Source organism: Mesoplodon densirostris, chromosome 4, assembly GCF_025265405.1.
Source record: "Mesoplodon densirostris isolate mMesDen1 chromosome 4, mMesDen1 primary haplotype, whole genome shotgun sequence".
Lineage (NCBI taxonomy): Eukaryota > Metazoa > Chordata > Mammalia > Artiodactyla > Ziphiidae > Mesoplodon > Mesoplodon densirostris.
Genome location: NC_082664.1, coordinates 65721622 through 65737854, shown reverse-complemented (window position 1 = coordinate 65737854; position 16233 = coordinate 65721622). Strand labels below are relative to the sequence as shown.

Here is a 16233-nt window from a genome sequence, read left to right as displayed (position 1 = left end):
CATCAACTAACATATGGAAAAGTAAAATGTAGTATACAATGAACATTAATTGGCCATAAAAAGGAATGAAGTACAACTTAAATGAACCTTGAAAACATTATGCTAAGTGAAAGAAGTCAATCACAAAAGACCATATACTATATGATACCAGTCATATAAAATATTCAAACAAGGAAATTTACAGTGACAGAAAATAGATTTGTGGTTGCTTAGGTCTACGGGGGTGGCAGCTAAAGGGTATGGGATTTCTTTCTGAGATGATGAAAATGTTCTAAAATTGACTGTGTGATGATTGCACATATCTAAGAATATACAAAAAAACCACTGAATTGTACACTTTAAATGGGTGAATTGTACAGTGCTATGAATTAAAATCTCAGCTTTAAAGCTGTTAAAGAATTGTGATCAACAGTTTTTAATCCTGAAGAGAATTAAAGTAGTCATGGTAATAATATGACCCTAAATTTAAGAGTTCTCTACCTAGAGAATTTCATTTACACCTAAAAATGCCTTACTGCTTTCTCTTATCTGTCATCAATAGACCAGCCATCAAATAAGAAATATTGCTACCTGATCTGTCCTTGCAGCCCATCTTCAAAGGCGTGATCACTAATGGAACCTTTCCCTGGACCCTCAGCCAAAACCTTTAGTGAGCGAACTCACTCACTATTAGATCTCAAAAACCGTTGGTAACCTTAGTGCCTCAGGTATTCAATCTACTGATCAAGGAATGAGATCAGGAAGAGTACATAACTTCTCACATTGTCAGCTGTGTTTCTCATAATCCAAATGGAAGCCAGTGGAATCTAGAAAACCTTATTTCTCTAACTGGCAAACTTTCCCTAACTTAGGAACTGAGAGCATAGTACAAATGAAAGAGAAGTTGTTTTAAACACAGCTCTAATAGTTTGAAAAATGTTTAATCCTGAGCCAGAGATTATTGGAAAAGAAAAATAAAGGAAATAGGTTCCATTGAAAATTTACCTGAAAAATGAAACTTCTCTTCAGAAAAACGGGCTAGCTGTGCACATATTCTGCGTTTCTCTTGCAACAAAGTTTCTTTTAAGGCACTTTCTCTATGTCCTCTAGAATTAAGAGCTTCAATAAGCTGGTCCAGCTGTTCACAAGAACTGTAAAAGCACCACCGATTTGGCTTATGCACTGGTTTTGGCAGCTGCATAGAATCATCACACGGACCTTGGTCAACGCTGGAGGTAGATTCAGACATCAAAGAATCCCCAGTTTTAGTGGATACCTGAGGATCTTGAGGCTGTACATTATCTTGACATGATGAAGGTCTAGGCAACAGCATGTCTTCAGTGAGACCAGAATAATCCTCTTCAATAAACAATCCAGGAATAGAAGGGAAAATCCAATACCGCCTATACATGCGGTCGCGGCCCAAGGGAAAGATATTGGTACATGCTATGGCACTTTGGATTTTTTCTAAGAGCTCTTTCTCTTTTCGTTGGTGTTCCTGTTTTAAAGCTTCTTCCTCATCAGCAGTAAGAGGCTCTCTTGTTACACAGTTGACCTCTTCTTGCCTTGTACATTCTTTAAATCCATTTTGTCCCCTTTTCCCTATAATCGAAACAACCTTTGATCACCATCATCATACTTTAAATTTTCATTAGAAAAATATGATACAAGCTACCCCAAGTTACTATACGTTTTAGACTAAACTGTATGCGCCACCCCCCATACCCCCAATTCATAGGCTGAAGTTCTAAACCCCAATGTGACTGAATTTGGAGACAGGGCCTTTAACGAGGTGATTAAGGTTAAATGAGATCATAAGGGCAGGGCCCTAATCCGACAGGACTGGTGTCTTTTTTTTTTTTTCCTTTTGCGGTATGTGGGCCTCTCACTGTTGTGGCCTCTCCCGTTGCGGAGCACAGGCTCCGGACGCGCAGGCCCAGCGGCCATGGCTCACGGGCCCAGCCGGTCCGCGGCATATGGGATCCTCCCAGACCGGGGCACGAACCCGCATCCCCTGCATCGGCAGGCGGACTCTTAACCACTTGCGCCACCAGGGAGGCCCAGGACTGGTGTCTTTAAGGAAGAGACCAGAGCTCCCTCTCCACTTGTGGGCACAGAGGAAAGGTCATGTGAGGACACAGTGAGAAGGTGCTATCACCAGCTGAGAGAGGCCTCACCAGAAATCAACCCTGCTGGCACCTTGATCGTACTTCCAGCCTCCAGAACTTTGATGAAATAAATTTGTTGTTTAAGCCACCCAGTCTGTAATATTTTGTTATGGCAGCATGAATAGACTAATATACTATATTAATAAGAAACTGACACACTTAAATATAAAGGGACACACAAAAATCCTCCATCTCCATAGTGGAGAGTGTGGGCACAGTCTGTTAGTTATTTTGCAACATACATTCAGTCCTTCCTCTAAGGCAGGAGTTAGCAAACTACTTTTGTAAAGGGCTAGCTAGTAAATATTTTAGGCTGTGTGGGTCATACGGTTTTTGTCACAGCTACTCAACTCTGCCACTGTAGCATGAAAGCAGCCACAGACAATATGTAAATGAATGAGCATGGCTATATTCAATAAAACTTTATTTATGGTCACTGAGTCTGAATTTCATGTAATTTTCATGTCATAAAATATCATTCTTCATAAAATTTTTTCAACTATTTAAAACTGTAAAAACTCTTTTTAGCTCATGGGTAATATTAAAACAGGGGGCAGGGCAGATTTGGCCAATGGGCTATAGCTTACTAACCTTTGCTTTAAGGTAACAGAACCCTTAATTATTAGGCACCTAGCAATCCAAAAGAAGGACAACATCTCCCAGACCCTCTTTCCCTAGTAAACATGGCTACATTAGAAACTACTGGTCAAAGACGTGGGAGCAGAAGCATTATATGTAACCTCTGGGTTATGCCTCTTTTTCTTCTTTCCCTCTTCCAACTAGGTAGAATGGAGACAAGGTGATAAATCATTTTGGAACATGAGGATGGCAGCAAAACCCTAAGGATGACAGTACCAACAAGACAGAAGGAGCCTGGATTCCTGGTGACCTGCCTAGACTTTTATGCTGTGTTGAAGAATTAGACTCTTCTCTTGTTTCAGTCATTGTCATATTGCTTAAATGGTTGGGGAGTGTTTCTTCTATTTCTTTTGCCTGAAAGAGTTTGTGTAAGATTGGAATTATCTGCTTCTTTAAAATTTGGCAGAATTCACCATAAAGTTGCCTAGGACTGATGTTTTCCTTATAGGAAGGCTTTTAATACGAATTCAAGATCTTTAATGGTTTAGGATGAGTCACATTTTTAATTTTTTCTTTAATCCATTTTTATAATTTGCACTTTTCTAGGATTTTGCTCCTTTTTGGCCTCTATTTTCAAATTTACTGCTATAAAATTGTTATGTTATCCCCTTATCTTTAAATTTCTGCTCCATCTGTAGTTATGTTGCTTCCATTTCTAGTCCTAGTTTTTTATTGTGACCCCCCCCCAAATCAATTTCAACAAAGGTTTATCCAGTTTGTGTCTTTTTCAAAGAACAAACTTTTGGCTTTGTTGTTCTTCTCTACTGCAGTTTTATCTTCTATTAATTTCTACTCATATCTACTGTTTCCTTATATTTGGGGAGATTATTCCAGTTTCTACCTCTGACTTCTTAAATGAATGCCTAGCTCAATTTGCCTTTCTTCTTTCCTAATTTGTATTAAAGCTATATAAATTTTCCTTTAAGTGGAGGGACTGTATCCAACAAGTGTTAATATGCAGTATTAATTGGTTTTAAATATTTTCTAATTTCCATTAGGGTTTCTCCTTTGACCCATTACTTGGAAGTTTGTTTTAAACTCTAATAATATGAGGTTTATTTGCTTTGGATTTCTAAATCAATTGCATTGTAATCAGACAGTACAGCCTCCATTATACAAGAGATTTTCTGTCTACTTACAATAACCATTTAGAAAATAAAGCAAAAAAAAAAGATACCAGCCAAATTAGAGGCACAGAATAAACTTAAGGATCTCCTTTAATATTTATCAAATGAAGACAGTTAGAGATCCTCAGAAGTAATTTGTACCAAGCTTTCAAAAAATGTATTTCCTTTGATCCAGCAATTTATGAAATTATTTTAAGGCAGCAGAGATATCCATTCCCATCAATATGACACCAATTACAAGCATTACTGATCTCTTGTACCTCTAGCAACTAAGAGGCATTCAATGCATGTCGAATGAGTATGTTATAGAATAAAAATTTCTATTTGGTCAATATAAAGTAGTAAATATGAAAACTCAACAAACACACCTTGGAATCTCAAATGGAAGCAATCTAATATATATTTCAGAATAGTGAATTAATAAAATGCCTTATCAATTAAAAACAAGCAAGAATGCCCTTAAGAAATTCTGTATTACCCCTTCTACTTCTTTTATGTGATCCTGGGTCATCTTCATCCTCAGTAACTGTGTCTTGATCTTGTTCCTTTTGCTCTATTTCTTTGCTCTCAGTGCTAGTATCAAAATCTTCCCTTTCTTCTTCCCTTAAGGATGAAAACAAAAATTATATTCATTAATGAATATATAATTCCATTCATGAAATATTTATTGCCTGTGTATGAAGTGCCAGGCATTATGCTTAGGAAGTAGTGAACGAGATAACACAGAGTTTACAGTCTTGCAGAGAAAACAGATAATTATATAAATCATTGTAAAATTAAAATATGTAATAAATACTAAAAAAGGAGAAGTTCAAAATGCTATGAAAGCGTTTCCAGGAGAACCAAATCTAGTCTCAGGGATCAAGAGAGGCTTGCTTAAAGAAGTGACATTTAAACTGCGAGACTATGGAGACTGCGGAGGGGTAAGGGGGCAGGTAAGAAGAAATCTTCATTTCTAGCAAAGGGGATAACATCTTAAGGCACTGAGCTCAAGGGAAAAGCAAGGAGCTTATAATTTTGAGAAGGTGTAAACAAAAAAGAAGTAATTCAAGATATGAATGAGAAAAAGCAGGGCTAGGTCATACTGGGCCTTGTAAGGCATCATTCAAAAAGCAATGGGGAAAAAAAAGTAATGGGAAAAAAGTGGACGAGTTTAGGAAAGGGAAATGACATGATTAGAAGGCACTTTCACTGCTATGTGGAAAATGATCTGAGAGAGAAAGTAGATGAGGGGAGTCCAGTAAAGAGGTCATTGTAATAGTCCAGGTAGCTGGCTGGGAGGTGACGGTGGCTCAGAGTATAAAGGAGATAAATAGACAAACAGTGGAGGAGAGAAGCAGACAAACTTCAGATATAATAAGTAGGAAGAATGAACACAATATATTTTATCTAATCCACTATATTGTCCAAATCAAAACTAAAGTTGTATGAAACCTGAGTTAATTCTACCATTTATGTTCTACATTCAAAGACAGTTTTGTAAACTCAAATGTATTCAGGAACCAGAGAGATAATATAAACGAGTGAGGCTAGATGAGTACAAAAAATATGAAGTGGTGGGATCTGTAACATGCCTATTTTCCCTTTTTAATAATTTGAGATATCACAAGGAAAAAAATCTGTAACTATGTGAGGTGATGAATATTAATGAAATTATGGTAATCATTTCACAATATATGCATTTATCAAATCATTGTTTTGTACACCTTAAATGAATACAATATTTTATGTCAATTACATCTCAGTATAATTGGAAAAAGTTTACAAAATGTAAAAAAAATTGAGATATAATTCACGTACCATAAAAATCACCATTTTAAAGTGTACAATTCAGTGGTTTTTAGTAATATTAACAAGGTTATATTATCATTGCCTCTATCTAATTCCAGAACATTTTCACCATCCCAAAAGAAAAACCACAGAGCCATTTTCATTTCCTCTTCCCCCAATGCCCCTGGTAACCACTCATCTACTTTCTGCTATGGATTTGCCTATTCTGGACTTTTCCTATAAATGGAATCATATAATACATGGCCTTTTGTGACTAGCTTCTTTCACTTAGCATAATGTGTTCATCCATGTTGTAGCATGTATCAGAATTCCTTTTATTGCTGAATAACATTCTGCTATATGGATATACCACAGAAAGAATATATCATTTTGTTTATCTATTCATCAACTGATAGACATTTGGGTTGTTACCATTTTTTGGCTATTAAGAATAACACTGCTATGAACTTTTGTGTATACATTTTTAAGTGAATGTATGTTCTTAATTCTCTTGGGTATATACCTAGGAGTGGAACTGCTGGTCACATGGTAACATATGGTTTAAATCGTTTGATGAACTGCCAAACTTATCCAAAGCAGCCACACCATTTTACACATCCCTGTGAGCAATGTATGAGAGTTCTAATTCTTTCATATTCTCACCAACATATGCTACTGTCCCTCAGTTGAATTACAGCCTTCCTAGTAAGCGTGAAGTAGTATCTCATTGTGGTTTTGATATACGTTTCCCTAATGACTAATGATGTTGAGCATCTTTTTATGTGCTTCATGTATATCTTCTTTGGAGAAATGTCCATTAAAATCCTTTGCCCATTTTTAAAATTGGGCTGTCTTTTTACTGTCGATTTGTATGAGCTCTTTATATATTCTGGACGTCAGACCATCATCAGATATATGATTTGCAAAAATTTTCTCCCATTCTCTGGGTTGCTATTTTTACTTTCTTGATAGTGTTCTTTGAAGCACAAAAGTTTTCAAATTTGGTGAAGTCTATCTATTTTTTCTTTGGTTGCTTGTACTTTAGGTGTCATATCTATTAACTTTCTTAAGGTATCCAAATAAATTCCTTAAAGTATTACTGATGGCCATATAAAATACAACTGATGCAAGTTTGTGACCTATGATCTTAAGATGTAATAGGTATTTTTACATGAAAGTATAATCAAAAGTCAATAAACTAAATTTGGAATACTGAGATTTTTAGAACTTCCTTGGCAGATTTTATTTAAAAATAGTTATTTCTGCTAAATTTGAATATGATTTGCCATCTACAGTATGGGAAAAATTCTGACTTGTCTTCACAGCCAATCTTCATCCCTAATATGCTGAAATGCAATGAAATGCTTAGGCAGTCATTAAATTATTTAAGGTGCTGACATCCTCTCCTTACACCTTCTACCAAAAGTTCCAATCTCATCTCTATTCCTCAAAAGGCTTGAAGGAGCTCTGTAAACACAGTGTACAACTGTGATGATGATGGTGGAGTGGAGAGATCCTACTAGTAATGCTAGAAACTGGTTAACAATAGCCTATTGAAAGTTTTCTGGGAATTATAATTTATAACATTAATTCTATGAGAAAATGAGTTCTAGATTCCCTGGAAGTGCTTTTTTTTCTTTTTAAACATAACACATGTATATCTGAGGAATGTCTATGTAAATTTCATAGGCTTGCTGACACTATTATATGTTTTCTAAAAATCTTGAAAGCATTTTAGAGTTTAAGGTGCTGATTTTTATTCTTTATGTGATCCAGATAAGCAGTGTAATTCAAACCATACCCAATAGATATATCTGCAACTGAATTTCTTTGCTCATCTTCCTTTAGTTTTTCTTGTTTCTCCTTCATTTTTTGTTCTTGCTCCTTAAGTTTTTCTTCTTTCCTTTTACGAATTCTGAAAGTTAAAATAAAATATTATAGTCTATCTGATACTTTTAACTTTTAGTATCTTGTCTTTAATCATAAAATTATAGAAAATGCTCCAAATGTTATCACAAAACCATAAAGCAGTTAATCTATTCATAACCTCTCAGTGTGAGCCAATGCCACACTGCAGCCCAATATGGTTTCAGATGCAAAGAAATAAACAGCTTTCATTAGCACAACTGACTATAATTATTTCTTACCTAGCAGCTGCTTCTTCCCTCTCTTTTCGATGTTGTTCTGCTTTTAACTCCCGAAACTCCTGCTTTGCCTGCCGTAATATGTCAACATAATCTTCAATGAAATCCCTAGTAGAAACTAGGGTCAGTAGTTTCCCACAGAGAGCATGAAGTATCTTCATTTTTTCTCCTGTCAAAAATTGGTAAATAACTTCTGGATTATCAATGACAAGAAAAATTTTAATTTGTGGCTCAATGTGAAAATGTTTAATAAAGACCAGTGAAAAGTTTCTTAAGATCAAACATGCCAGTGGCATGTATGGAAAAAAAGCAACTTTGAATCCAATTAACAGTTATGTGATAGACAAGGCATTTCAAATACTAATTACTACCTTATATACTAATTAAACAGACATAAAAAATTTTCTAATTGCAAAGAATTAATTTTCAAGTTTTAATTTTCAGGCTCATGTATGAAGTTCAAATCAAAACTAAGTTATAACCACATGAATTTTAAAAAAAGGCAATACACAAATTGCTACTCTGAAAAGACTGCACAAAAACACTACTATAAATTATAAAAATTATATGAATGTTAGATCAACTATATCTCAATAAAAAAATTTTTTAACTATATGAATCTTAGGAATTAGGTACTCTTATTATATGTTCTCTTAATTAAGCATATTAAATTCAATTCTATATATTTGTACATTATAATTTTTTATTTAGAAAAGGAAGGGAAAAATAACTTCATCTTATTTTTACATATTGTGCCTCATATGTAAAATTGAGGCACAAACACTCAAGTGAATATTAGAATTTTGCAGCTACAGTTTAAATTTCTGATATACTAATAAGTAAAAGTGAAAGCTAGCTACTTCTCACTTATCCTTCTAAACTTAGTAGATGTAATAAACTAACCACAATTTGTTTGGTTTTTTTTTTTGGCCTCACCATGCAGCATGTGGGATCCTCGTCCCCAACCAGGGATTGAACCCACGACCCCCGCAGTGGAAGCGTGGAGCCCTAACCACTGGACTGCCAGGGAAGTCCCCATAAATTTTTAAAGTAATAGAAAATCCAAATAGAAAAAGAAAAAATCATAAATAATTAAAGCTAATATGAATAACAACAGTAGTTAATTTACATCACTGTATTCCAACAATTTTTTTTTAAAGACTGCTTTCTCTCCTCTTTTTTTTTTTTTTTTTTTTTTTTGCGGTAGGCGGGCCTCTCACTCTTGTGGCACGCGGGCCTCTCACTTTTGTGGCCTCTCCCGTTGCAGAGCACAGGCTCCGGATGTGCAGGCCCCACAGCCATGGCTCACGGGCCCAGCTGCTCCGCGGCATGTGGGATCCTCCCGGACTGGGGCACGAATCCGTGTCCCCTGCATCAGCAGGCGGACTCTCAACCACTGCGCCACCAGGGAAGCCCTCTCCTCTTTTTTTAAAAATAAATTTATCTATTTATTTTTGGCTGTGCTGGGTCTTTGTTGCTGTGCGTGGGCTTTCTCTAGTTGCGGCGAGCGGGAGCTACTCTTTGTTGTGGTGCGTGGGCTTCTCATTGGGGTGGCTTCTCTTGTTGTGGAGTACGGGCTCTAGGTACGCAGGCTTCAGTAGTTGTGGCACGCGGGCTCAGTAGTTGTGGCGCACGGGCTTTGTTGCTCCGCAGCACGTGGGATCTTCTCGGATCAGGGCTCGAACCCGTGTCCCCTGCATTGGCAGATGGATTCTTAACCACTGCGTCACCAGGGAAATCCCTCTCCTTCTCTTTTAAAACTGAATATCATCTAAAATTTTCTCATCAGCTACCAAGTTTTCTGGGCGTAAGAGGATAAGAGGGTGGGAAGTAGGCAGGTTATACAAATTCTAACTTGCGAAGTTTACCTGGTGTCAAATCATACACTGAAGTGCTTGACAGTTTCTTCACTAGACTGGGGTTGCTCAAACGAAGCTCCATACAGGCATCATCTGTAGCATCAAATCCTCCTCGTTTTTGATACCTGTACTTTGCATTTGCTGATGTTACATCAGCACCTGAAGCTAAGATGTGTAGTCTGAGGATTTCAGAAAGTGTGCAGCTATCAAGATCCAAGCTTTTCAAACTGCAGCCTATAATTGTTAAAAATGATATAGTCATTTAGAATATAAACAATAAGTCCTCAGCAATGTAAAATATACCTTTATAAAAATAAAAAAGCAAACAAAAAAAATAAAACCTACACATACCCTGGTGCAACTGCGGCCATGCAGCTGCCAAAGATGCAACTGCAGACAGTGCAGATTTTGTGGGGTCTGCATCTTCATCCAAAGCCTCCGTTAAATCTTTAAGGAAATAAATACTTTATTCTAGTGCAAATCAAATCTTGAATATTTGGGAATAATGCCTTTTTAAAATGATGAAAGAAACAGCAAACAGCTTAACATTCAGGAACCTCAAAAGAATCAACGCTAGGTACAACAAGCATCCTTCACATTCTGCCTAGTATCCAACTAAAACTATAAATCCTAAGACATGCACTACACACTAATTTTTCCCTTACTTAACAGAGAGAAGACAATTTCCAAGTTACCAACAAGGTGCACATACACATTCCAAAAAAAAAAAGGTAAAATACACTTTAGAATGAAAAACAAATCTCCTTGCTCAACATAACTTTAGAAAAGTCTACTTTGAAAATCAGAATCTATTTGAAGATACCCAAATCTTATATAAATATTTTAAGATTGAATCATAACAAAGTATAAGTTGTAATCATCACAAAACCAGCACAGAAGAAGAGCTAAAAGAACTTAAAGACAGAACTGCTGTCGCTTAACCAGAGGTTTAGCCTCTTCATCTAAATTGCTTGTTTTTATTTTGAAAACTCACCGATCCATGAAACAATAGGAAGATATCCCTGTATTTTCTAAGTAAATTCCTTTAGCTTTGAAAACTTAGCCTACAAATAGGACTAAAGAGCAAATCTACTGGCACAAATGTATTTAAACCATTAGAATATATGATTATTCCTTACATAGATAATAAAATTAAAGTGTCACCTATGAAAAAACTTTAAGCTGATAAAAAGCCCTTCTGTTATACCAAAGTAAAGCAGACACAGCTTCAGACTAAGAGTCAGATAATGTATATTCTAGTCTTAACTCTGCCAATCCCTAGTTCCTAGTTATGTAGGCTTTAGACCAGTCACTTATTTGGCTTCATTTTTCTTACAGGGGTAAGTCTAGATCAGCAGTTTTCAAATTCTTCAAGTATTTCTTGGAAGTACAATATAAAGGAGATAAAAGATGCCCTTGTTAAAGTAGGGAATAGAGATGACAATCCTGCCCATTCATTTTTCCAACTCTGCTGCAGTAGCACAGAGGAATCCCTGTACAATTTGTAGAGCTCCATGGATTAGAGTTGGAAAATCACTGGGCTAACCTGGTTCTGTGGTTCCTTAACTTTCTACTATATGATTCCCTCCCCAAAGTTCACAAGCTGAAAAAATGAACCTTAGAGAACAGAAGTGCTGTCCTTTACTGAAGGAAAAAGGCGGCTCTGGGATTATGTCTGATTACAGTCATTGACAATTTCATGGCATTTAAAGCATAAACACTACCACACAGGAGAAGTTATCTGACTACATGTTACATACATGCATAAGTTATTCCTACCAGGCCATGAATCTAGTCAAAATGACAGACATTATATTCTTCCTCACTAGGGAAATACTAGACCTAAAACTTTTTCAATTTTCATTTTACATATAAAGCCAAACAAACTTAAAATTAATACAGGCAGTCTAAAATTAACAACAGTCCTAGTTACAGAGCTGTATAAGTGTACTGGTTCTCTTCCTTTGCAGCAATTCAACCTATTTTATCTATAGTAAGTTATAATTTTCCTAGAACAAAGGCCTTAGGAAATGGACAACCAACAAAATGACAGCTTACTTTTAGTTGTGTTTAACATGTTAAAATATGTATTCTTTAACTCAGTTATCTACCAAATTGCACTCTCAAGAAACTGTAAATATCATTCTAGGATTTGCCGAGACAGTCACTCAGGTACATCATACCAAGAGAATATTGCTGAACTGTATATGGCTTGACTATGTGAAACAGATACATTTATCACCATCATAATCTAGAATTAGGTGCACCCAATTTCAACACTAAACAATAACATCTCAGCAAATACACAAAACTATTCTATATAAGGAGAATGCTCTGTTTCCTGTACTTTGAAAGGCATTTAAGTTCATGATGTAAGACTAACGAGAGGAATTGATATTTTTAATAGAAGAGTTAAAAAATTGCTGGTCAAAATTTCCAAGATTTGATATAAAAACAGGGAGACCAAAGACCAAAGAAATTAGATGTTCCTGAAAACAGATAATTACTTCTTTGCCAAATAATAAGGTAATGTAACAGTCATTATGAGGCTTTAGGCCAGAGTGCCTGAGTTTTTATCCTGTCACTTTCTTATTAGCCAAAGTCTTTGGGCAAGTTAATTAAACTCCTTAAGACTATGTTTCTTTATATGTAAAAGGCAGAAAATAATTACATCTTCCTCACAAGGGTGGTATGAGGATTAAATGAAACAACGCATATATATATAGTGTCTTACTAGGTTTGTGGTCACTTACTATCTTTGTGATCTTCAGTAAATAACCTCACTGAATCTCAGTTTTTTCATCACTAAGATAAATTCATGCTTTTATCTTCTGCCCAATTTCCCAATTTCTAAAAATAGCAAGAAACACCTTACATAATAAGACCTGCTAAAGAGGAAGTAAAAGAATATTCAATCCCATTTGATTATTCATTTGCTTTCAGGAAGACTATGGAAGAGCTTTTTTGTTACTGAGATGGGAGAACATATGAAAAATATCCAGGGGAACAGCCTAGGGCCCTTAATGAAACTGAAATAACCATTTAAAATGTGGCCAATAATAATATGCAAGTGAGAGAAGGGTGAAATTCCTGGAGTATTTTTTTCTCTCCCTCCCTAACATTTAAATAGTTTCAAAAGGAGCATTAAAGCCTTTATTTAATGGTCAACACTTATTCAGAGGTAGACTTTATATTTACAGACAGTTCTGCATAGGAGTAGAGCTGTAAGAATTGCAGATCAAACAAATCACGAATAGAAAATATAATGGCAATATAAACGTCAACAGTTACGTATATGTTTCCTTTACTTTAGCTGATTTTCCAATACAATTTCCTTTTGACTCCACTGTCTGTCATCAGGATTTCCAAAACTACAAAATTCACCCGCTTCAAATCCTGAATTAAAAAAAGCTTTATGTCTTGTATTAAGGTCAGAATTTGGTCAATAACACTGTGATGTTGCTGGTCATTAAGAAAACCTAAAGGCTAAAAGAATGACTATATGTTACACTGTCTCTCTTAGATAATCCATCTTTAGTGCTCATACTTGTCATTAGAAAATCTTTAGATGTTTTATAAATGGATGTACCCTTCTGTCTTCCCTTTAGTAGAGTTTCATTTAATTGACTAAATCATCTGAGGTGACAATGAGGACCACATTGCTAAAATGGCCTTGATAAGGGACCTATGGTGATTAGCACTCAAGCTAGAGAATATATTTTGCTTGAACTCAGCCTGTAAAATCAAAAGGCAGCTGACATTGGCTACATACTCATAATTATCCTATTGCTTCATCGACCAGGCATAAAGGAAATTAGCTCAAATTATCTATGGCCAACCATGCTATCTGAATGGAGGAATGTCCCATTTTTTTTCTACCAAGATTCTGCTATCAAGATATCTCCAAATAGTTATCTCTTATTGTAAAGTTTTATGGAATACACTAAAGTATTGTTTAATAGTCCCATCTCATATGTGGCAAAATTCACAGAGAGCATTATTCAGGAAGTCGAATCAACCTTTAAATATAAATGCTTAACAATTCCTGATTGAGGTAAATCCTAAATAAAACAGTGAACATACTCTACTCTGTATTAAAAATAAAAAAGGGTTTCCCCAAGAATTATTCCTACATTAATATGTACCACATGCTGACTCTAGATACTTAACTGTATAGAATCTAAAGAGCAAAATTGCTAGTTCAAACCAATTAGTGAAATTTAAAAACTAAATTTTACTTAACTCTGGTCTAAAAATTGTCAGATAGGAAATGAAATCAGGGGTAATATTTTCAATTTAAAGTATTAATAACAACAATTGAAGTAATTCCTTAGGTGGGGAAAAAATTAGGGCTATTTAGTAGAATTTCTTGGAATTACAGAAACTAGTCAATTAAATCTGTAATGCTCCTAAATAGCAGGAGAAATCTAAAGGAGTAAAAAGCAAGACAGATTGGTGGGATGGGGGCTGCAGCATTTTTAAGGCCATCAGAAACAGGATACATTAAAACAAAGTTGTTCTAAGACAACTGATATGTGTTGCTAGTATATGACTCAAAAATCAAGTAATTTCATAACTGTAAAAGCCAAGTAAAGTTAAAAATTAACTAATCAAAAATTAGTTTCACTACAAAGCTACTATCAGCAAGCAATAACACTGAATTCTGACCTTTGGTGTCAGCATCAGTTATTTGCTCTTTGGCTACTTCCTCTTCTTCTTCAGCTATCGCCTGGAAGATGGCAGTCAGGAAGAAAAAAAGCAATTCACATAGTGGGCCTTCACTGTCATTTCCTACAAGAGCTTCCTCTAACACTTCTGTGAATAAAATGTTTAAAATGAATTTAAAGTTCTGGTCATGTACTGAAAAAACAACTCCATTGGAATAATAAACATTTTAATCAACAATAGCCTGTGTAACTATTTTCTTAACTGCCCATTTATCAAAGTAGAGCCAAGTATTATTCAAGCCAAAATCAAAAATAATTTATAATGATTACAATAAAATACAATAAAATCATAAGCCAAAATCACTGCATTCAAAGAAAGCCAAATTAGTCTCAGTAGATCGATACAGTATTTCATCTAAGTTTAAATTTGAGACGCAAATTAAGGCATATATTAAAAATTATAATTTTACTCTACTTTGAATAACAATGCCAAAGATTTGTTATTGTTGTCCCACTGTTCTGAAGAGCTATGTGGGACATTACTGTTTACCAAATAGTGCACATAAGAGGTAATCATCAGCATTAGGTGTAATCCTAAAATTGTGTTCAAGTCATAAACGTTTCTCATCTAATTCATCTAACCTAAACTTCTTACCTAAACCAGCATTGTTTAGACCTTCTTGATCTGTAAGGCACAATGATTCATGCTTCACCTAGCTCATAAAGAAAAACTGAGGGAATGTGAAAGCCCTCCTGAAGAATGTACTCTTAATAAAATAAGAGTGGCATTATAATTCTGTCTTTGAGAATCTTTATTTGGATCTTAAGAAAATTATTTTGCTATTGGTCAGCTAAAAATCTAAAATGGGATCCAAAGCCCTCTCATACTAATTTAGCTCTTATAAATGATGTAAATAAAAAGTAATAGTATGTAAGTGCAGAGGCAAAACAGAATCATAAAGTTAGGCAATAACTTATCTCCAAATACGGCTGTCAATTTCTCCCCTCCCTGCACTTACATACCATGCCACCCTCAAGAAGTAGAGTCTATTCCTTTGCCTCCTTGAATCCCAGCAGGCTTAACTAATGGAATATGGCAGAAGTAAGGCTTGCTAGTTCCAGGCCTGGCCTTTAAGAAAACTGGCAGTTTCTGCTTCCAGACTCTTGGAGCACTCAGCTGCCACATAAGAAGTGCAGGCTACTCTGATGGAGTGGGACGCCATGTGGAGGAGCACCGAGGCATCAGGCACGTGTGTGAAGAAGCCATCTTGAACATCTAGCCAGGTGAGCCTTCAGATGACTCCAGTCCCAGCCACTGTCTGACTGTAATCACATGAAGGACTCCCAAGAAAGGACTGGACAGCTGGGTCCAGTGACTCCACAGAACTTTGAGAGAGAATAACTTGTTCCTTTAAGCCACTAATTTTAGCGTGAACTACAACACAGCAATAGCACTTGCCTAGGGTAACTCCCTCAGGAAACTCATCTTGAAGATCAAAAAGCTCCCCAAATGCATTAAGGAACTCCAAAACCATCAGAGCATCACCAAAGATTTCAGGAGGTAGTCTAGTTTTCACTGGAGTTGGTTCTGGAAGTTCCTGCAAGATTAAACAATTTATATAACTATTTGAACCAAGTACAGGAAATTGTAAAAGATAGATATGATATACTCATTACCTAAAAGAATAATTTCATGTAAAGAATTATTTCATGTGGTTCTCAACACTGGATGTTTATCATAATCCCCTTTGGAACTTTAAAAATTATAGATGCTGTGGCTTTATTCCAGCTTTACTAAATCACGGTCTCTAGGGACTTTTTCCTTCATCAAACTAAGAACATAACTTTAGGCTGAACCATACTTCTGACTACCTTTCCTA

At 35.6% G+C, this 16233-nt stretch overlaps 1 protein-coding gene across 1 annotated transcript in view; it reads right to left on the bottom strand.

The window, feature by feature from the left end:
• BAZ1A (bromodomain adjacent to zinc finger domain 1A) overlaps nucleotides 1-16233 on the bottom strand; it is a 97125-nt gene that overhangs the window by 26378 nt on the left and 54514 nt on the right. Inside the window, exons 10-17 of the mRNA XM_060096320.1 lie at nucleotides 15813-15951; nucleotides 14355-14501; nucleotides 10038-10133; nucleotides 9696-9920; nucleotides 7831-7996; nucleotides 7485-7598; nucleotides 4392-4516; nucleotides 985-1581 (exon numbers count right to left, since the gene is read on the bottom strand). Of these exons, the coding sequence (XP_059952303.1) occupies nucleotides 985-1581; nucleotides 4392-4516; nucleotides 7485-7598; nucleotides 7831-7996; nucleotides 9696-9920; nucleotides 10038-10133; nucleotides 14355-14501; nucleotides 15813-15951 (1609 nt within the window). The remainder of the gene's footprint in view (nucleotides 1-984; nucleotides 1582-4391; nucleotides 4517-7484; nucleotides 7599-7830; nucleotides 7997-9695; nucleotides 9921-10037; nucleotides 10134-14354; nucleotides 14502-15812; nucleotides 15952-16233) is intronic.